Consider the following 23,853-nt stretch of genomic DNA (forward strand, 5'->3'; position numbering starts at 1 on the left):
CCTTCCCTTTCTCTCCTCCAGTCACTCAGAGGAAACTTTCCCCATGTTCTAAGAGACTTAATAAAGGATGCCAACTGTCTTGCCTGACTTACCCTGCAATGGACTTCTCTCTGACACTTTACACTCTTCAACCAATTTTCTTGCAGCCACTAAACCACAGGTAAGAGAACTAGGTGAAACGGTGACTGAGAGACTTGGAAAAATTACCATAGAGTGGCACCCCATATGCTGCTATCTCATGTAAAAGAATAAAGTTTTCTTAATTGGGCATTTTGCCCTTGCAACTCAAAGTTCTACACTGTACCTGTCACTGTTAGTATAACCGGTAACAAAGAAATTTAACTAGTGGGAAACCACTACCTGTGAATTCACTAATTTGGCCAAGCGTACTTCACCTATTATGAATTAGCTTACTTAGTCTCTTAGCAGCCTCCAGAGCTTCATTGTCAGTGTCTGCTACAAAGAATCTTTGAACTTTCACTCCGTTGTCAGACATTAGTTTCTTGCTCTGGTATTCCTGCAGGTTCAACCATCTTCTGGGGGTTAACTGAACCACCTAGAGAAATTGGGGAGAGAGATAAGGAGACTTACAACAGCAAGAAAAATAACAGTCAACTTATAGGGCCAGTCTTACAGGTACCCTCAGAATGCAATTGGCAACAGAGATTTTGGAGGCAAAAGAAAAAAAAATCTATAATGAATTCTTCATGCTTAATTGTTTTTCTAAGCAAAAATGTTAAGGACAACTACACACACCCCTAAATGAATAAGGTCTGTAATTTAGTTAACAGGAATGTACCAAGGTCAATTTCCTGGTTTTGATACTGTACTCAAACTATGTAAGATGTCAACGCTAGGGGATGCTGGGGGAAGAGTACACGTGTGTACTCTTGCACTATTTTTGCAGCTCCCTGTGAGTCTATAAGGACTTCAGTAAAAAGTTATTTTAAAAAATGTTAAGGACTCTGTTATATAGCATATGCCTTCCCCCATCTCCACTCCAAACAAACAAAGCTCAAAGCATTATTTTAATAACTGTACACACAGCATGAATCATCGTAAGGTATCTCAGGAAATTTGTTTCAACTCTTTGAGGTCAATGGGCCACAGACTAATCCATTTCTTTGTTGTGGTTTTTAATGGACTCTAGGTACAGTCATTATGTGTTTAATGAGATTATCTCTTTCACACACCAAAGCTGAGTACAGTAACCTGAAAAAGTCACCATTAATTAAACTACTATTTCCTAAAAACTGCAATTTGTGTATTAAAGTAACGCTGCATAAGAATCATGTGAAAGTGGTTTTCCAATATGCACTAATCAATTAGTTTATATTTGTGCTGAAAGAAAATAATCAAAGGACGGAGTGACATGAACAAATAAATTCTTCTCATTCTTTAGGATAAGATCAACATTCCCTATCAAATCCATAAGCCTTGTTTTTAAAAGAAAAGAAAAAAAGAAAAAAATGAATACACTTAGTTTCATTTCTATCCATGAGTTATGATGCAAAGGAACCACAGTTCACTAGAGGTAAGATAACGATGCCATTAATGCACAAACCAACCAAAAAATCAATCACACAACTGGCTCACAAGACTGGTGGTGGAAGATCACCTGACATACCTCCTAGCGGCTTCAGTCAAGGACCTCGGTGGATGTCCGAGCAATATCATGCAGATCATAAACTGAGGTCCACAGGGCTTTACCACACGGAACCACTAGCTTTCAGGACCTTTAACGTGTCCTTAAAAATGTAATGTTCTTCTGGCATCTCCAAGCTACAACGCACTCATGAAGCTCTTTTGGAAGAGAGGCATTCCAAAAAGGCTCCAGAACCTTACGGCAAGACTGGGCTCTACTCAAGGACAGAGTGTGTCTTCAACTTCTTTGCGTCTTTATGAAAAATGTGATGGTGCTTGGCATACAGAAGATACTAAAAAATTACCAGTTAGATAGCCAAATAAATAAATCCTGCCTTTTGTCTTTTTGTCCCCTGATATAGATAACTTTTTACTTCCAGAAACTTTCTCTAAAAAAAGTAAAAGTCCTTCAGATCTAAAATAAACATAATTTACACACACTTGTAAAAAAATTCAAATTTCAACATGATCAAGCCTCAAGCTCTCTCTTTGTTCCATCCTTATAAATATTGGTAATGATCTTATTAAAATTGAAGTTGCCTGCACTTCTTCTTTAGAAACAGATAATGCTAAGATACAAATAAACTGCCAGACAAGCAGTGCTCACAACGTTTACTGTATATAATTTGTTAACTGTATATGATTTGTTACTCTTATTTCTGAATTTTTAAGTCTTGATGAAACATTAGTAATTTGAAAAACACAACAATTCAAAAATGAATGTACTCGTCAACTTAGTAGTCTTAACAGCACCTCATGTAACATGCCAAGAAAAATTCAGTTTGAGGCATTTAGTAAAAGCCCCCTAAAGAAAAAAGATTGAACTTTATATGTGCCATATTCTGGGACCACTTTTAAAAGGCAAATGGGGAAGGATCAATAGATTAAGTTTATGTTGATGTACCAATTTAAAGCCATTAACAGAAGAAGAAAAGAAATGCTGTTTGAAAAGGACATTTGAGGTAGACTAAAAACAGCCATAGTGTGGTCATGGTCAATTTCTTTTCATCAGAACACTCACTGTATTAATTTTAGATATGTTAATGCAATCTGCTGCAAACTAATTGCAATTGATCCAGAGACCAGCTTCATAGACATATAATACATATTGACTGTTCCTGCACTGACTCAAAATGAAAAGCTGTTAAAGTCTGTGGCTCTTAAATTGAAAACCAACACAGTGAACATAGTTCCAAAGCCACTGCTGATACTCAAGCTATCACTTCACAAAGTGATCGTTTTACAGAATAATTACCTATATCTGTCAATCCTGAACTTGGAAGAGTAGGGTCCCTGACTGGGTCTAAAACTTCATTAACTCAACTTCATTAATTAAGAATTTGTGATACGTCTAGAGAGGAACAAGTTAAGTCTACTTTTGCATTTTCATGGGGAAGAAAAAAGAACAGAAGTTACTATGTAGAAGGATGGTGTAAAGCATGCTGCTGAATAATAATAACAACAATAATAATTGTTCTACCTATTACTGATGGAGCATTTCCTACAGGTTAGGCATTATAATCAGTATTTATATTATCTAATGGCCAAAAAAATCATGAGAAGTCAAGTATTATTATCTTTCTCTGTAACTATCATTAATGCAAACTAATAAATATTCCTAACTGTCCTCCTTCCAGGTACTTCTTTGCCTTAGCTGAAGTTAGGTGAGGCCGTGTAACTAGTTCCAGCTAATAAGGCATGAGTATATATGGTGCATGACACGTCAGGCCCAACATTTGATTGTCAACCCTCCCACCCACCCAAACACTCTCTCTCTCGACCTGGGGACTGGCAATATTCAAGATGGTAGCTGATCTATGAGCCAGGGGTTAAAGTGAGGACTGAACATCCCCAGGTACATCACAATGAATGTGCAGTGAAAAATAAACCTTTGTGGACTTTTAGCCATTGAGATTCTGGGGATTATTTGTTGCTGCTGCAGAACCTAGCCCATCTACAGCACCTAGTCTGTCCTAATAAAACCGTCTTACCATTTAGGAAACCCAGGCTGAAGGTTAGTCACTGGCCCACTATCACAGGTGACTGTAAAACAGCAAAGTTTCGACTGTAATACTATTGATTCCCTGCGTTTGTTCTCTGGCTCCACATTCCCAGAGGCCTCTTGGTGATAAATACTGAGATTGGCATGAGCAAGACCATATTCCTGTCTTCAAAAGGTCAAAAATCTACCAGGAACAGGATTCTAAAGAAACGCTGGCACAGCGCACGTAAGGAAAAATGCAGCTGCTCCAGGCTTTGGGAGGGAGGGAAGTGGAGATGTGAGCAGGTACTGTCCTAAGACTCTAAAATGGTAGAAGAAGTAGTTTATTCCAATTCCTAGGTAGAGTGACCTGTTAAAACCCTAGACTAATATCTTCACTGCAGAAGTTGGGAATCTTCCAGGGAATCTTTGAACTCTGGAATATAATGGAAGAGAGTTTAAGGTTATCTGGCCCAGTGCCTTTCAGTTGTTTCTGCCAGTTATTTGCCTGCTTGCCTTCAAACTGTGCTCTTTGCAACTGGCTCCTGCCTAAATTTGAGACTGTTTGGAGATAGGACAGTGAGAATAAGATACCAGGCTTTGGCTCCCTCTTTCTGAGCCAGGTGGCCACTCGAGCAGTGACTGCATCTCCTCTGAAGCCTCAGGTCCCTCCAGACAACCCTTCCTTCCATAACTCCAGCTCCTGCTATCTCCCCACTGTGACTCCTGCGCCTACAAGCTGGCCTGGACTCTGCCAACACCACCCCCTTCCATTCCTTCCAACTCCTCAGGCTGGGAGAAGGTTCCTAATGTTGCCAGTCTCTGGGTTGCCTCCCCAGCCCTGTGTGGATTCTAATTGTTCTAATACTTTTGTCATGAATTGTCTTCCCTGTTAACTCCTATTAAATGACCTGTTGCTCCACAGATTCTGAAGGCGCCCCTTCAAGGCATCGCAGGGGAAGAGGAATGGCAGTGGTCCATTATAAAGGCGACTTTGGACCCTTAATCTGCAGCAGTTTCCCAGGAAGTCACATGTTTCATATACTGGGGTTCCAAGGTATAGAAAGACTACTGGGATCCAACCTCTTCACTGTATAGAGTCAGAAAACTTGAGGCCTAAAGATGAGAAGTAACATGCCTAGGGATCCTACAGTGAGCCAGAGGTAGGATGAGAACTAATTCCAATGTTGTGTCCTTTTTTCATACAGATTTTGGCAAAGTGACCATATCAGGAACAGCATCATGTTCTCAAAACAGCTGGAGGGGGTGGGCCCCTGGGTTTGGTTACTTCTAGATTTGTGCACTGACCTTTCCACTGCTCCCTTCCCTTCCGTATTTCTTTGACAGAGCAAGCATTTCTAAGCTTGGAGGGGAAGGGGGAAATACAACTTAAAAGAAAAGCAGCACATAAAGATTTAACGGCCGATGGGAACAAGGGAGCAGAGACAGAAGAAAAAGAATGAAAAATGAGGGAAAGGACGAAGAGAACCAAGAGATAAAAAGACAATGACTAAGCAGGGAAAAATTCACGAGAAAACTCAAAGCACAAAATTAGACAGCTCCACAGAAAAAAATGACACGACTGAGAAAGCATCCTTCACCCCACGGTTGTAAAATCAGAGGTGTAAAGACTACTGAAATATCGCCACGGGAGGAAAAAAAAATAGATCAAGGGAGTATAGAAAGAAATGTCACTGAGCTGGGCACCCCCCAAAGGGAGAATGTGTGAGCCACATCTGCCCACTGGCTCTCTGCACTCCCTCTGTCTTTCTTCAGCCTGACTTTCCACAGTCCTGCTTCACTCAGGCAGCATAACAGACTCTGAGAGAGAGCCAAAAACTCACTAATAACCAGGAAAATAGAAATTAAAACAAAAATGAGAAGCCATTTTGCCAAAAGGAACAAAGATGCCATAGGATAGGGGAAAAAATGAAAGTTTGATAATGTCATTGGTGAAGGTATTTCTTTCTCATACACTAACCATGCAAATCAAACACCAGTATGACCACCTTAGAAAACAATGTGACAGCACTGATGGTAACAAGAACACCCACATCCTCTGAACTGTGAAGTCTACTTCTTGAGTGCTTAAACTAGCAAAACAGTCACGTGTGTACCCGGGATACATACAAGGCTCTTCTGTGTAGTGTTGTACATAATAAAGGGTAAAGTTGGAAGTGATCTAACTGCCCATCAAATAGGAGACCAGCTAATTAAACCACAATATATTCAAGCTATATGAAGCACTGAAAACTCCTGTGGCAACAGACTAGCACCACTATCCATGTGTTCCCCTCCATTCTCAGTTCTCTTGCACCTAGCATGCCAAAACTTTCCAGCAACCCTCCAGCGCCCTTTTCTGGTGGCTGCAAAGACCTGGAAGCCACATGTGGAGACGGTGGAGTCAGAGGGTTGAAACAGCATAGATTATCAAGTTACTACAGGCAGGACCCTTGCCTTAGAGTCACACATTTACATGAACAAGAAATAAACCTTTGGGACTTCCCTGGTGGTGTAGTGGTTAAGAATCTGCCTGCCAATGCAGGGGACACGGGTTTGAGCCCTGGTCCGGAAAGACCCCACATGTTGCGGAGCAACTAAGCCCGTGCACCACAACTACTGAGCCTGCGCTCCAGAGCCCGCAAGCCACAACTACTGAAGCCTGCGTGCCTAGAGCCTGCGCTCCACAACAAGAGAAGCCACTGCAATGAAGAGTAGCCCCCGCTCGCCACAACTAGAGAAAGCCCGCGTGCAGCAATGAAGACCCAATGAAACCAAAAATAAATAAATAAATAATTTTTTTTAAAAAAAAGAAAGAAATAAATCTTTGATGTGTTGACCACTGAGATCTCGAGAATAACTTCTTCACTGACAAGTCTAGCCTGCTAAGTATGGAGGCCTAATACTGACCATTCTCCAAGACACGTTACTGGAAGAAAACGGCAAGTTTCTTTCAATATATAAAGTAGAGTAACATTTATATTTCAGACACACGTGTCCACACACAAAGCAATCTTCTGTATCTTCCAAGGATAGACATATGAGTAAGTGAATGTATAGGAAAAGGGCCAGATGAAGTTCACCAAACTTAATGCCAGTAAATCTGAGGAGGGCACATCAGGAACATGGTGATCAAAGGAAGATTTAACCTAATCTATAATTTAAAACAAACAAATAAAAAATTATAGAAAAAAACATTTATTATTTGTGGAATGAAAATCAATTTACTCAAAAACATTGAGAGGAAGTCATCAAACCTAAGCTTTAACCCAAATGCATAGCCTCGAGCCTATTAACTTGCCTAGAAAATGAAGGGCTTGCACCCGTACTTAAATGTAGCATGGGTTCTTCAAATGTGCTGTGGAATCAGGGTGGGGGAGGAAAAGCTTGCCTTCTCTGTTACACAGAACTATCACCTCTAATATAAACTCCTGCTGTTAGATAGGAAGAGGCTCTTAAACCTCATTTTGAGCTCTCAACAGCATTGACGACAGTGGAATACAAACAAGGAATTAGCTGTAAACTCAGAGGAAAATATATTTCCCTCTCATTACAGGCAAGGAAGGCAGATGCTCAGCGGGCTGTGGGCACGCCAAGAGTTGGTATGTGTTTGTTATATTTTAGTTTTTGCCAGTGTTATTCTGTATGCAAATTAGCAACCATAAATCTACCTTAGTCACATTACCTAGGAAATACTAGGCTTCAAATAAACGTGTTGGTGCAAATGAAAAGACAGATATAACTCGATGTGTCTCAATATGAGTACCATAAAATAAAAGGCCTGCTTGCTTAAAACAGGCACTGATAAAGAAGCCACTTCACTGTTGCCCTGGAAAAGAGATTAAGTAGAATCTTGTTTGTAAGAGGAAGATAATAATAACAACAATAATAATAACAGCACTTTTCTGTTTAGCACTTAATATGAAAACACCAGCACGTCAACTCCTGCTTCACAAAGGAAACATGCTGAAGAGACAGATAAAGAAAAGCAGCATCATGATTAGAAACCTAAGCCTATGGAAAGGAAAGAATAAAGTCAGACTTGGAAGAAAGAGCAGGAATGTGAGTACCGAGACTCTGTTATATTTTACGTGTGTTCAGGCTAAAGTGTGGGGCCTTCATGTGGGTAACCTTTGAAAATATTGCATCCTTTTTGTCCAGCTGGCCACTTGCCATTTACATTATCCCCATTTTGCACACAGTAGAGAAATTAATTAACCAATTAACGAGCCCCCTGTGGCTGAGTCCCTAAGCTCTAACAGGGGTACAGAGGGAAGCTACCCTCTAAGGATGAGAGAAATGGCAGCTGAAATGAGTTTCATCATTTACAAGGGAGGAAACTCACAGGCCCATCCTCATAGGATGCTGTGAGGATTAAGTACAAATCAGTTAGAACAGCGCCCAGCATATAATAACTACCCCAAAAAAGGTTAGCTACTGTTATTTAATATAGAAATACAAAGCAGGAGAAAAGGGTGACAAGGAGACACTGAGGAACTGCTAGAATGAAAATAGTAGGTGATCATATAAACAATAAAGAAGCGCCCTTGGTGTCCTGCTGCTCACTTTAAATGCATTTGGGGAGGTGTTTTTAAACTCTAATAGTGGAATGTTATACTTAATTCACTCAACAGTCACAGAAGGAAACCAAGCAGTAATTTACAAGAGGAAGGACCACACAAATCTCACACTGGGTAAGCATCTTAAAATGTGTTATTTGTGCTAAGTAAATTTATTTTCCATCTCATTTGAGCCAGAATATCCCCATGTCACAGATGAGGAAGTTTGAAGGTGAAAGAAGTTAAGAAATGTGTCTAAGGCCATTCAGCTAGTTAGGTGAGAATCAAGATTTGAATCCAAGTTCTCTGCCTAAAATACCTATGAGTTTTCCATTATTACTTTTCTTTTTTTTTTTTTTTTGTCTTTCTGTGAATCTTATGTCAATCCTTGGAACTATCACAGACAAAAACGATACTGCCATTCCTGACCTAAAAATACAGTTTTCTATTTAAAAGAAGGGGAAATTAAGCAGCTGACAAACTGGGAACACTAATAAAGATGGTGTGGTACCTGAAAAAACAGTGTTGATGGGATGTGGTATTTAATTAGAGTAGATGGCTAGAGAGCAAAAGTACTTTAAAAAGTTTACCGATTGTTGGGCCGTACCCTGAAGGCCTACAAGGCCTGTGCTTGCCCAGCTTCAAGACCAAAGAAACAGCCTAGAGTCAGCAACAGAGATATTAATAGTTTAATGGATGGAGGAGCTTATAAGCCTGAAGCAAGGTCCTGGAGTAACGCCGTACCGCGTGCAGTAGACGGCAGGCAGGACATGGTGGCAGTCTTCACTGGGGTGGGGTGGGGGGGATTACCAGTTATAGGGGAACTGACGTCAGGTGGACTCACTAGTTACCAGGGAAACCATTAGAGGGGCAGGCCCCTCACCATCCCTTGCATAAGGCCAATCATTAGCTGAGGCCTGGGCAAGTATGTAAGAAGGTCAGTCAAGTGAGTAGGGTGTAGGTGAAGCAGGCACTGGTCAGGCCGGGGATGTACAGAGAGTAAGAGAACAGCCATCTTGAGTGGCCTGACCATACACTGATCAAGAGAAATAATACTTGAACTCTTCTTTACAACAAACTAGGTGAGGATCAGACTAGGAGCCTGAGGCCATTGGTGCTCTTACAAGGCATCTCTGATAGTACCGCTTCTCTAAGGCCCCACAGTAAGGGGGGGGCAGCATCTGTTACAAAAATAAAATAAAATCATCTGTCCTACCAGGGAAGAATTGAAAGTTGAGCTTTCAGACTCTCTAGACACTGGATCATAGCCGGTTGCTATTTTAGATTTAATTCTTAGAGTACCTTGACAAGGTCTCCTATTTTAAAACTACACCAAATACTAGCTGACATGTATAAGTGCTACGAAGCTGTGGAAACTGTACTAGACACTAGAAAAGCATTACATCAATTAATTCTCACAACCACCCTACGAGGAAAGAAACCAGCAGAAACCCGTTTTATAGATGAGCAAATTAAGGCGCAGGAAAGTTCAGTGGTTAGAGGCAGAGCCACATTCCAATCCAGGTGTGTGTGCCAGAGTCCAGAGTCTGTGCTCTTCAGTGAGGCAGAAATTGTGAATTGCCTCCCAGCCCACAAAAGTGGGTCCTGGGCAGTGAAATTAACTGGGGCGGGAGGAGAAGTGGAATGTTCTGCTTTACAGATTTCACTGCAGGACAGTACAGAGCTGAGTTGAAAACGAGGTTCAGGGGAAAAATGAGAAGCTCTGAATGAGAGAGAGCTTCCTGGATGGGTTTCACTAAGTCAAAAGAATTAAGATGCTCCAAGATACTGCCTTGTTCTTTTTATCCTAGTTTCAGCAGAAAAGCAGTATATTTTTTTTAAGGAGCAAAGAAATGTAAAACTCTTTGTAGTAAGGACAAATGCCCAAAGGAGGCTTCACTCCATAACTCCACACTGCTGCTCTGCCAGCAGCAAGGAAGAAAGGGAGGGGAAAAAATACAACCTCGATAAACATTAGCATATTAACACAACAGTAGAAACAAATATATAAAAGGCTCTAAAAATCCTGAGAAGCATCATTTCAAAATGCCTGCCTGTTCCCTGGTGAAGAGTATGCCAACTCAGTTATGTTGTAGAGGAAAATCACCTTAAGTTTACCCTGTGAACAGGAGTGGGCAAGATTTATTTATATAGAGAAAGAAAACAAATTAGGTAGCATAAACATACGCTTGCATTTAACTCCTACCAAGGAAACAGGCAGAACCTGTACCTTGTTCATTCATTCAACAATTTTCCACTGGGCTTTATAATGTGGTGGCCACTGCACTTGGCGTCCAAAATCAACAGCACAGGCAAGTTTTTTGCCATCACAGAGTTTGTGTCCTATGAGGGGAGCCAAGGAAGAAAGATGTGAGCGCATGAATGAAGAGTGTAATTACAGAGAGCGGGAAGTTTATGAAGGAAATAAAATAGACATGATGAACAACGGAGGCCAAGTGGTCACCATTGAGGGGTGCCCTCTGAGGAAATGACGCCTCTGAGGAAATGACCTCTGAGGCCATCTCTGAGGAAATGACATCTGTGCAGAGACCTGAAGATAGAAAGGAGTGAAACATGTGAAGCAACTGTGAGAAGCCAAGCAGCATGTCCCCAAGGCAGGAAAGGCTCAGTGTGACCAGAACAAGGGGGAATCCTGGAAGGCATGAGGGTGGAAAGGTGAGCAGGGACCAGACCATGCAGGTGCTTGTAAGCTACGGTATGGAGTTTAGATTTTGTTTTCATTCATGGGGTGTGAGAAGATCAAATTCACATTTTAGAAAAGTCACTCTGTCTTCTGTTTACAGAATGAAACCAATTACAAGAGGGCAGCATTAAACCAGACTAGAGCCTGCAATCCTTTTCTGTAAACAACCAAACAGTAAATATTTTAGGCTTTGAGACTAGATAGTCTCAGTTGCAACTATTTAACTCTGCCTTTGTAGCACAAGCAGGCTTAGATAATACATAAAAGAATGGGCAGGGATGTGTTGCAATAAATCTTTATTTACAAAAACAGGATATGGCTAGCAGGCCACCGTTTGCAGACTCCTCACCTAGACCACAGAGAAAGTGGTGGAGGGGGAAACAGAGAAGAATGGAGGGATTCTTCGCAGAGTTTGGTGATGAAGCAAAGGCTACTCATGGATTAGATGTGGGTTATAAAGTAAAAAGAAATCTAATATTAGACACACATACACATGCACACAACAGACACACACACAGACACACACACACACTTTACAAGGTTAGTTCATTAAGCCTATTGAGTTTTATGTACCTCCTAGTCATAAAAAGCATTTCTTTAGAAACAACCTTAACCTTGGATTTTTTTGCCCAAACTGGCCTTTGCATTACACTTAATTACTGACACTTCTGTACATCATTCCACAACATCAGAGCTGCTGGGTCTTTGATCTTATAACCTTCTTCCATTATTTAATATTGATCCCAGCAGGCAACAGGCAAACTGCCTTGCTATAGCACTCTCCTGCTACAGTGGCCCATCTGCAGCTTCTCTCCAAGGAGAAAACACAAGGCCTCCCTTGATTAAAGAGACAGCAAGCAGGAATAGTAAAAGGGAAGAAATAAAATCTAAGGATAAATAAAATGTGGCATATCCAATGGAATTCCATAAAATGGTTCAAATGAATAAGCCAGATCTTAAAATAGATCAATGCAGACATACTTCCAAAGCAAAACAGAGAGAGGGAAAAGCAAGCAAGTGACAGACAAGAGGGACACATAACAGTATGCATACTGAAACAGGAAAAAATAATAATATTAAACAATCTTACAGAGATAAATAAAGGGGTTCAGCGTATGCCACTGCAAAACATGCCATTCAGGTATAAGGATTATTTTGAGCTGAAGGTAAACAAAAAGAAGCAGACACAACAAAAACTCTCTGCTCTTGACCACCCTTCCCTCTTGTCCCTGACACACACACACACACACCAGGATGGACAAGATTATTCTTAATCATGGGAGACAAATCTAGACTCAGCACGGAGGCAGCACCAGAGGGATCACACAATGAACCTACTAACTAGTCCTTACCTCCCATCAGGGTCTCCCATCTATTTACCTTCCCACAATTTGCTCCCCCTAGAAGCTCAAAGTCCTTTTCCTTTGTCCTGTCACTCCCATACACATTTACTGTTCTCTTAAGATGCTACAAAAGCCCGAGTTCTGACCACCCCTTTGAGTTACTCATCACTGAGTGCTCCCATGTGTGTGTACACTGCACCTGTTAATAAACTTCTATTTGTTTTTCTCTTGTTTTTTTCTGTCTAAGTTGCAGGACCCCAGACAATGAACCTAAGATGGGTAGAGGAAAATAGTTTTTCCCTCCCCAACATGTATATGCCAAGCTGGCACGGCCTCATCAAGCTAGCGTGAGGCGTCCATCTGTGTGCTCAGGCCCTTCCAGAACGCCAGCACTACAGCTGTGCAGAACAGGTGAGCTCAGGGACGGAGGGGAGGATACAGGTTTGCATCCATGAACTGTCTCAGGTTTGTGTCAGGTGACTTGCTCTTATGTCAGGTTCATGTTCATAAAAGTCGAGCTTCTGCTCATTTCTAGCATGAGTGAATAACTCTGGAAGTAATTTCCTGAAAATTAGGTCATTGTTTCACCTCATAAAAATGTATGTGTGTGTGTGTGTGTGTGTGTGTGTGTAAGATTTTCTCCACTCACTCAAGTGAGTCTCTGTGGCAGCAAAAAGGGCTTTGGGGTTCCAAGAATAGTTTTCATGCAAAGTGCTCACTGGAAAACAAATTCAAAACAGTGCAATAATACAACAGGCAGGACTCAACCTTGTATTCTGGGGCCATTAATTGCTCAGCTAACCCCAGCCAACCATTTTACACATTTAAACATGCCATCAGAGTAGATTATGTATAATACTCAGAGAAGGGAAAATGCTAGATATTTTTCTTCAGCAACCTTGCCCAAAGGGGTGAGAAGACTTACAGGGGTGTTTTTCAAGAACTCCACCTCCAATGAGCTTGTGACACTAAGCAAGTAAAGCAGAGATACGAGTAAAGCAGAACACCGAACTTTCCAGGATTGCTGGGAGGATAAAAACAGATAAGGTATGTGAAGGCGCTTTGTTATATGTGTTCAGCACGGCCATTACAAGGAGTCACATGTCAACCCAGTGCATCAGATTCAGCTCCCCAGTAGAGCCTGCCACCTTCCCTGCTCCATCCCCTTCAGTTCCCAATTTGTCAGCTCTCCTTAAATTACTCCCTGAAGTCCCTTCCAATAAATTCAGTAGAAAGCTTGCAAGGCGCAGACTTTATTTCAATCAACCCACTCATGCTCCTTCTAACAATCTAATAGCACTCAACAGTTTAGGATACATTTGAGTTTAATGGGATTTACCCAATAGAAATAGACTTCTCATGGCTTCTTTATAGTAGCAGCTTTGAGTGACCTAGCTAACTCAATCTCACAGGTTCGCCTGTCAACTTGGCATGCTGAAGAAATGACTCAGAGGGTAGTAAATGATCGACCTTTGCTGGGGAAATTCCTGAGATCGTCTGACATTTTGAAGGTTTGCTGTACAGAATGATAATTGGCGTCTGCAAGGTTCCAAGCGTACTATTTATGTTTAGAAGGAGACTTCATTCTTGTTGATGAATGAAATATTACTACTCTGGAGAGTGAGGCCTTAGATTGTCTATTAAGAAAGATAACAACATTATAGAGAGTGTCCCTTTCTTCACGTTTCCATTGTCAGAATTCCCACTTATAGAAGAAATTAGAATCTCAAGTATTAAATCTGATTGCCCAATATTCCATGTAAACGTCCTACTTATGAAAGAAAAGCACATGCCAGATCTTCTGATTCATATTAGTCACCTGTTCTCTTGCAGTAATCTGAGTTTCTTTAGCTAAAGTTGGGAAGGCAGAGAATTGCTAAATTTTACATATATCTGAAAGAAATACTGTGATTCATCTGAAAAGTCCACTGTGATAACAGAAAAATCCGAAAAGCACACACAGACAAAAGGACTCTTGCAAAATAGACAATGTGACACTTAATATCTGAGCAGCAAATAATATTCTTATCATGCTATATCCTCTTAAAATTGAGAGATTCAAAAAAACCTAAGAAATCTCAACAAAGTTTAATCCTAATCATTTTTCTTTCAAGAACCTAGAGTAAAATGTTATACAATATTACTACAATTGAACTGGTCCAAACTAAAAGTTAACAGAGAAAATGAGAAACAAAAGAGCAAAATATGATGTACTGCTTGGTAATGTCATGATGAAGGGTTCAGGAGTTGATAGTGAGAAATAAGCTTAAAAGGGTGAGGCTGAAGACTTGGTCGCCCATCTTTGCCCTACCGCTTATTGGCAGATGACCTTTTACTTTCTTTACTTAAGTTAAATGAGACTATCAACCACCACAACCTTACAAGGTTGTGGAAAAGTGAAATGAAAAATTTCTGTGAAATCCCTTTTCAATCTGGTCTGGGATCAAGAAACAATCCCAGAAAGGCAAAAAATGCTGCCACGGTGGGAAGATGGTGCTCTGTTACTTTGCATGTAGCCAGATCCAGCCAGCACCCAATGGCTATCCAAGGATAAATAGCCTAAATAACTCTCCCTTGTTGGTCCTCACTCTCTTTTCTTGAGAACCTCCTCATTTGTCTCTAGTGGAGGACAGTCACCTCAAAAGTGATCTCTACAGATCCTGCCATCTTTGAGGCACCTGACCTTCCCAAGGCAGAGGAAATACCCAAAGGAAGTATTGCCACAATGATAGCTGGAGAAGTAACCCAAGGCCCTGAGACCAAGCCCCCTCCCAAAAGCAATCCACCTAGTAAACATCACCTACTCTACAGGGTTAGAACTAGAGCTAAGCAGAGTGGGGACGCAGAAAGGAAGAACACAAGATTGGACCAGAATGTCCAAACAAACCAGTCATAGCAGCACTGGAGAAAATAATAAAGAAGAAGGGAGTGCACCTAGCAGACCAGAAGTTGAGAAAAATCCCTGAAGAATGTCAGACGAATAAGAACTAGACTGAAATAGAACCCTACAGCTAAAACAGCCAGGACAGGACTATACCAAAAGTGGGAGTAACTCTGATTATACTTTAAACTTGAAGGCTGGATATACAGGGAGCACAGGAAGGGGCCAAGGCAACCATTAGGATAACCGACATGAGGTAGCACAAGATATGCTAGACAAAACAGTAGTTGTGGGGTACCTGGGCCCAAGGGATGACACAGTGGTCCAGGCGACCTCTGATACCGTGGGAAAAGACCAGTTACTGACACACTCCATGGGGCTACACCCTCTGCCCCTCTCACACAGTCACTGACGACAGGATGCTCTAAGCACAAAATTAATAATAATTAAACAACGGAGGCCCATCAACATCATGAAAGAGAAACAAACAGAAGAACTAATAACTGAGGGAGAAAAGCTCAGAGAGAACAAAGCACAAAACTGCTTTAAAAAGTGTAATACATCAGACATATCAGAGAATATTACATCAATCAAAAAATTTAGCTAGAAATCTTGAAAATTTAAAATTGATCATTGAAAAAAAAAAAAAAACAGGCAAGAAGAGACAGGTTGAAAGCAAAGGGAATATATTCGGAAAATAAATTAATGCATTAGAAATCGGAGGAGAGACGTTCATGGTCAAATATTTGCCAAATACATAATTTTACTTCCTTCACATAGAAATTCTCAACACACATTACCTTATTAAAGGTTATGAGAAGTCCAACCATTTAAAAAATATGCATATTTAGATACATTTTACAGTCTTCCCCAAACCAATTTTCACTTGACATCTGCTTTAGTTCCCATGGAACTAGTCACTCCTTTAGGAAATGCCACAGACCGCAAACAAATTCAAGTACACAACTAACCATAACACCAGACAGAAGGAAACAGGAGTTGTTTCACCTTTGTGTGAAAGTACTTTTGTTTATTCGGGTGTTTCCACTTATCTTCTCATTGTTCTGCACAACCTCTTTGGGATTCAGTGCAGCAGATCTAAAGAGAGAGAAAGAGGGCACACACTTGGGCCTATCAGTGATGTGCCAGTTATTAAGCTATTTTTTATCAGCTCCAAAACCTCCTTTCTAGGTGCCCACCACTCTGCCGGCTGAAACTCTGCAAATTACTTTCTTCTTTGCCAGCTGGCTTCCCGTTAGGTTCTGCCAACAGGTGGCACCACTGCGAGACTAGAAGGCCGGAGGATGGAGGAAGTACCTGCTCCTTTCGGTGTATACTGTTCTTTCATCAGAGCCCCGAGCCACAGCTCTTCACCCTGGATGTAGCAGTGGGTGCCAAGAGCAGTTGATTTCAGTTTATAAAGTTCTGCCTACACTCCTAGAGCAGCCTCAGAGCCAGCCAGGCTCTGCCTCTTCCTTAATGCTCTGGGTCCCAGCACCGCAGGATTCCTCCTCCGTGTTCCCAAGTTCTTGGAGAGTTCCAATCATTTCCTTTTATTCCAGGGGTGGTAGCTGCTTCCTACAATTACAATCCCTGCTTTAGGCAGGGTTCTCTTTCTGCCCTTGCAGTCCTCCAACATTTCTTTAATCAATGTGCTACATTAAATCATCCCTGTTAAAATGACTAGCGCAGTTTCTATATTTCTGACTGGACTCCAAATGCTAAAGCAGGAATGGAAAGTATGAATACAGAGAAATTTAGACAATGCTGTCCCCCTGCTTTGTAATTCCTCACTTGTAACTAATATTATATATTTATAGAGCTAGAATGCCAGGTCCATCAGGCACACACTTGTTTTGTTCACAGATAAATGCCCAGTGCCTAGAACACTGTATGATACATAGCAGGTACTCAATTCAGTTTTTTTTATGGAATAAACGCATTTACGAATGTTCAAGGTGGACAAAGATACATCTACTCCCAAATTCTCTCAGGCAGACTCTGATATGCAGTTAGAAGGAATATTTTGACAGGCTATTTGGGGTGAGCCTCCCTGTTTATATATTGTCTCTGGCTGCTTTCTCACTACAATTGCAGAGCTGAGTAGTCACAACAGAGACGGCATGGCTGCAAAGCCGAAAATATCTACTATCTGGTCTTCTAAGAAACAACTTGACTACCCCCTTCCTCAGTATGAGATGGGGACAAACTACTTGAGAGTCCAGAGGAGGAAACTGCTCCTCATACCCTCCTACACCAGTACGGAGAGTCCCACAGGAGAGTTTTTTACCTCGCCAGCTGAGTGAAAACATACAAGTGGCCTTCCAGTGCAGATACACTAAGACTTTACTTCATTAAGTAAAATCATGCTATGGATTTTGATAAGCCTCTGTGACTGTCATCAGCAACAACCTGCTAGCCCGTATCATGTGTCCTTTCTTACCAGTCCAGATCATGGGAGAAGAGGTCTACTTCTAGAGGGATAGGGCAAAAGAAAAGGGAGGGAAATTCTGAGTATGCTGTTTTATTTCCCAAATGAGAAAATGCAAAACAGCCATGGATTAACTCAGCATGTGATTCCATGACAGGGAATGAGGTGGAAATTTTCACCCAGGGGCTATCAAATCGAAGTTTTGAGCACATTTTCTACAGAGTGCCACACATAGTCCACTTCCCTGAGAATAGTTCCTTCTCTAAAACTACAACAGTGAAAGCAGCATGAGAAGCTCCAGATGTAAATTTCATTTTTCTAAGCCTTTCTATAGTAATTCCAGAGGTGCTCCTGCTCCTCACACTAATATCATTTTATTATCAGAAAGTCTCAAGAGCAGACACTAATTTTCACAAATCCTCATCTATACCAAGAACTGAAAGAGTGTGTCCCGTTATTGATGGAAAAAGAAGACTAACCATGAGTAGAGTCCCCTAGCCTCAGCTCATCATTGAACAGCAGCATATCCAGAAGCAGCACCAACTTTCTCCCGTACAAAACTTGCCTAACTCAGCTTATTACATAAATGGCCCTTTAAAAGTTTATTTAAATTTATAGGTGCGGCTTATAAAATAAACTTTATGCACAGAATGCTACACCCCAAACTGGCAAGGGTGCTCTCCTCTGAGGAAGGGGACGGGGGTGTGGGAGATTTAATTTTCATTATAATACCGGATGCTTTTTTACATATTGTCAAGGGCTGCTTTCACATTGCAGTTGATAAGAGTTGAGTGGTTGCAACCAAGAATGTAAGGACCAGGAGCCTAAAATATTTACTACACGGCCCTTTACGGAAAAAGTTTGCTGACTCCCACCAAAACCTACATCAGCATTCCACTCCCAGGTTAACCTTTCTCACTACAGTCCATCATCTTCCCTCATAGCATCTCTCAAAGTGCGACTGACTACATATTTGTGTGATTTGTCAATGTCTGGGCATCCCAAGAGACTATGATGGCCTCAAAGGCACAAACCAGGCCTGATGCCTTCACCAATGCATCCCTCGTGCCTGGACAGTCCTGGCATGTACAAGGTGCTTTGTAAGTATTTGCTGAGTGATAACTAATTTATTAGATATAAAGACCACAGACAAAATGATCTCAACCTAAAACTGGGGCCACCAAACTACCTTCATGGGAGACAAGTAACAATAGTTCTTGTGACAATAAATTATATTAGACAAGGCCAGGCACTTCCTGGGCTAACAGTTCAGCAGTTATGTTTCTAGAATGATATAGTTTTTAGTCTATATGCCCACCATTTATCTCTAAGACTCCAAAGCTAAGAAGCTTCTTTCTACATTCTGCCATATATTATCTACAAATGGCAGTTCAAACACAAACTCTACAGGGAACATGTACCTCAGAGCACATTTATTTAGCACCTACTATGTGTCAGGCATGCTTAGACACACAGTAAGGTGATTAAAATCACGGACTTTGGAGAAAGAGACCTGCTTTTGAGCCCTTGTCCCACTATGATGATGACCATGATCATTAATGGGAAGTGACCAGGGAAGGTGACTCTGTCCCAGTATGTTAATCTAGAAACAGCAAGGTAGGAAAAGGATTACCCCCAACTGTAGATGGAAAACTGAAGCACAGGGAGACTAGACACGTTTCCAAGGTCTCAAGAATTCAAACCAAATGTGTGGAGCCCATAAGCTTAATCACTATCTTGTCAGGTTATCATCTGTCATCAATGAGATCCTCCCTTTGAAGTATGTATCACAGTGCCTAACACAAAAAAGACACTTAGTAAATGCTTTTATCATAACTATTACACTGTCATAAACATCTACACAGTAAAGAAAATAACCTATTTGGTATTTCATGGATGTAATGAATGTGTACAACGATGCTTCATAATTCTTCATATTCAAATACAAATCTGAGTTGTACAATTTTGCTTTTCCACTGCCCTCATCCCTAGAACCCACAAGTATACAAGGATGAATGTACAGGTACTGCATTTTTTTTTTTTTTTTTTTTTTTTTTTATTTATGGCTGTGTTGGGTCTTCGTTTCTGTGCGAGGGCTTTCTCTAGCTGTGGCAAGCGTGGGCCACTCTTCATCGCGGTGCGCGGGCCTCTCACTATCGCGGCCTCTCTTGTTGCGGAGCACAGGCTCCAGACGCGCATGCTCAGTAGTTGCGGCTCACGGGCCTAGTTGCTCCGCGGCATGTGGGATCCTCCCAGACCAGGGCTCGAACCCGTGGCCCCTGCATCGGCAGGCAGACTCTCAACCACTGCGCCACCAGGGAAGCCCTGCATTTTTTAACTAATGTGCTTAAGCCAGAAACCAAAAAGCAAGAACAAATTAATAATGAAAAGTAAAATGTTTTTAAGGTTATTCAAAAGGACATGATTATATTTTTCTGGCTTTTTCACAGGTTGATTCAGGTAAAATTTCTCTAATTCCATGTTAGATAGAATACTTACTAGCAAGATGTATCCATTAAATATTTATTATATCAATATTCAAAAACATTGCAATACATTGCAATCAGTTTCTGTAGTGAAGTCGTTTACATGGAGGTCAAACCTTTAAAACACTGAAACAGCAAATGGATTTTGCATGTTTTCAAAAACCAAGTTCTAAACCCAAATCCATATGGTTAATATACCCTTACTCCTTCATTGTATATTTGATTTCCTCATGTCTTATAACCTATAGAATAGTGTTAAGTCCCCAAGTCTACATGAAATTAAGGATATAGTCCATAATGAAATGCCAGGAAAATCATCTAGTTGTAATAAATATCAATTAAAGAACAATCCTTCTTATCAGTGTCATCAAGTTTTCCTGGCAACAGTAAAGCCTAAACTTGTCTAGGCAAATAAAGAAAAGTAAGATTTCAATGGACAGCTGTTTAATGCACTGGGTAGGATGGGAAGAGTCCTCAAAGGAAAAGCTGTATAAATGTGGCTCTTATTCAGTGCAGTTCCCTTCCTTAAAGGATGGAATTCTCTCCAGTTTCTGCCTCATTTTGATTACTCTATAACATCTCCAAATATTTTAATATTTTTGAAATTTTTTCTTATTTTGTCAAGAAGTTATCACTGTTTTATGTGTTATCTATTAGTCCAATACAAGCTACTCCATTACTGAAATAAAGTGTCCATTCTATAACCATGGGGTTCAGAAGAGGACAAAGTTCCAGATGTGGTCTGAACAATATGGAACAGAGCAGAAACACCACATCTCCATCCTGGACAAACCTCTATAAATTACCTAGGCCTAATACTGTAACAGCTTCCTTTTGTATCCACAGAGACCCCGTGTCATCTAATCAGTAAACTGCAGGACTCAGTGTATCATTAAAAGCTCGTTGGTGCCATGGTAGAAAGGGATTCCTCTTTCCTTTGCCAATTCTTGACCAGGACCACTACCATCTTCAAGGTTCTAGTCAAGAGCCTGTAGGACTCTAAGCAGATTTCAAAATTCTAGCCTAAACAAACTATTATTTCTCTTATAAGTAGTTTATTTTCATCTTTTCATTCTAACCGGCTACACTCAATAATTTGCTCCTCAGTACAAATAAAAATTTCAGTGGTATTTTATTCACAAGAGTCAATAAACAATTGCCCAGACAGAACCTAACTCAACTGAGATAAGCTAACTACTCACTGGTTAATTATCCCTTTAACTAAATTAGGGTTCAATCTTTGGGCTAACAAAAGTATTTCTTAACCTTACCCCTACCGGGCCTTCCCTGGTGGCGCAGTGGTTGAGAGTCTGCCTGCTAATGCAGGGAACACGGGTTCGAGCCCTGGTCTGGGAGGATCCCACATGCCGCGGAGCAACTAGGCCCGTGAGCCACGGCTGCTGAGCCTGCGCGTCTGGAGCCTGTGCTCCGCAACGGGAGAGGCCGCGACAGTGAGAGGCCTGCGCATCGCGATGAAGAGTGGCCCCCACTTGCCACAACTGGAGAGAGCCCTCGCACAGAAGCGAAGACCCAACACAGCCTTGAATAAATAAATAAATAAATAAATAAGACTTTAAAAAAAAAAAACCTTACCCCTACCAAGTTCATGCCAGTAAACTTGACAGAACACAGTAGCAGGAAAATGGTATTTTTCACATCTCCTTTGCTCAGGAATCTAGTGGAACTCAGTCCAGACGATACCTATCTCCCAATCCAAACCAAGCTTCTCAGACAGTGTACCTGAGTATATACCATACCGACCTATCTTCCTCTTTCACTTGGCTCCTGGCTTTACCATTTTATAGCTATGTATTCAACCTCTAGGCCTTTATTTCCTTAACCATAAAACAGGAATACTAAAACAGGATTACCATGAGAATAAAATGAGTTACTACATATAAAGTGCTTAGAACAGTACCTGTTGTGTAATGAGAGCTCAGAAAATATTAGCTGTTACCATTTATTATTACTGTGATTTTTATAATATTCAACACTTCTTCCAACACCATGTTGAGGAGCCAACAAAGGAGGTAACCCATGACATTAGAATGCATGAGGGCAATCTTCACACACCAGTAATTGTGCAAAAGAAGTGGGAACTGTGGCAGAACCAACATCCTTAAAATCTCATATCAAACTCCTGCCTTGGATGAGGCTTTGCACTAGTTCTAAATATTTTAGACCTCTTGCCTGCCTGCTAAGCTCAACAACTGTGAACGAAGCACGAAACTCAGACGGGCAACTGAACAGTGGGAAAAGAGCATATTTACATAGCGTGTATCAGACACAACTGAAAAAATAGCTGAGTTCTCAGTGAAGAGTGATTCACAGGTGACACACATTCAGACTCAGACTACAAACTCTGTCTCTTGGGCAGCTGCTCAAATCTTAGTTCAGTTCTTTTTCACTTTAGCTGGGCCACTTGCAGTCAGCCCCCTGCACATATCCTTCAGGGGATACCTTCTGATTTGGGCAGTTTATGCACAGAATCCAGGACTCACCCCTCTGTCTCTCTCCTTTCTGGGATACCCCCTCACTTTCCAGCGGCTGTGGTTATCCCAAACTCTGTCCTCTGGTTCTTCAGGGCAGAAGGACTATAGGTTTTCTATTGGAGTTTTAGATACCACTGTAGCCTGTTATCAAGAAAAATCCTGGAAGTAAAAACTGGAAACTCAGTACACCTGTCCCTTCCAATTTCAACTCTCCTCTGGGATCTCCCTGCTTTTCTTCACTATCCAGAACCTTCAAGTTCTTGGGTTTTGCATTTTGTCCAGAGGATATAGTCACTAACTATGGAAAGTTCATTCTGTGAAGAGCTTACATGGCCATACTGTAAATGGAGCCTGTCTGATACATACGCAGGAGGAATTCAAGCAGAGACAGTCTTTGTAAGTTCGTGTTATTAAAACAGGAAAGAGTCTCACCTTAAGAAAGCAGTCACTTCCAAGAACAAACTCTGAAGAAATGAACAAAGACTAGTCAAGGAATAAGTCCAGTACTTTGTTCTGAGATGCACACACTATGTAGGCAGCCTGAGTGATCTGAGGTATACATGGAAAGTAAGGTAAAACAGAGAGGTCCAGTAAAGGGAAAGATCTTCATCCAAATAGGTAGAAAAATGGGAGTTCAAGGCAGAAATTGAGAAAAAACAATCAGCTGATATTGTAACTTACTCAATAGGTCATAAAGAGGGATACACAAGTCTAGACCTAAGACAACCAATATCAGGATCAGGAATGGCAAAGGACCTGCCAACTCTGACCAGATGGGAATGGCTGCTTGGTATACTATGTGCAGAAAGTCCCAGGGGCTTTGTCTGGGCCCACCAGAATAATGTCATGATTGATTACTGATGCCGCCACAGGAAGAAAAGAGAAGCAGCACGTATTCACAAGTCAAGTATTCAGTCCCACGTATTCACAAGCCAAGATCAAGAATAAGGTTATTGAACTCGAGAAGAATAAGATGGGACAGATTCGTCAACATCATCATTATTAATAACACTGAGTATCTTCAATATGCCCAGATGATGTTTAGAGTAATTCAAATTTAAGTGAAATCAAAAAGGGTTATCAGACCGGCTAAAATAAAAAAGTGCCTTGAATCTTAATAAGCCCACAGTACATGAACTGCCTCTAATTAGATTCAGGAATATGACTCCTTTTGAAACCAGCCAAGAGAAAACACTTATTCCGAAGATTTCAATGAAAAATTAATAACCACTTGGTTCCACTTTGTCATGCACAGACCTCAACAGTGGATTTAAAAAACCCCAAGTACAGTGTGTCTCAGAGAAATTATACTCATGAGTCCTTCAAGAGCTA

The 23,853-nt window shown here is 41.0% G+C and overlaps 1 protein-coding gene across 1 annotated transcript in view; it reads right to left on the reverse strand.

Annotated features, from left to right (window-relative positions):
- Positions 1-23,853, reverse strand: part of SUCLG2 (succinate-CoA ligase GDP-forming subunit beta) — a 264,080-nt gene that overhangs the window by 200,918 nt on the left and 39,309 nt on the right. Inside the window, exon 2 of the mRNA XM_059940153.1 lies at positions 415-556. Coding sequence (XP_059796136.1) covers positions 415-556 — 142 coding nt within the window. The remainder of the gene's footprint in view (positions 1-414; positions 557-23,853) is intronic.

Source organism: Balaenoptera ricei, chromosome 11, assembly GCF_028023285.1.
Source record: "Balaenoptera ricei isolate mBalRic1 chromosome 11, mBalRic1.hap2, whole genome shotgun sequence".
NCBI classification, from domain to species: Eukaryota; Metazoa; Chordata; class Mammalia; order Artiodactyla; family Balaenopteridae; genus Balaenoptera; species Balaenoptera ricei.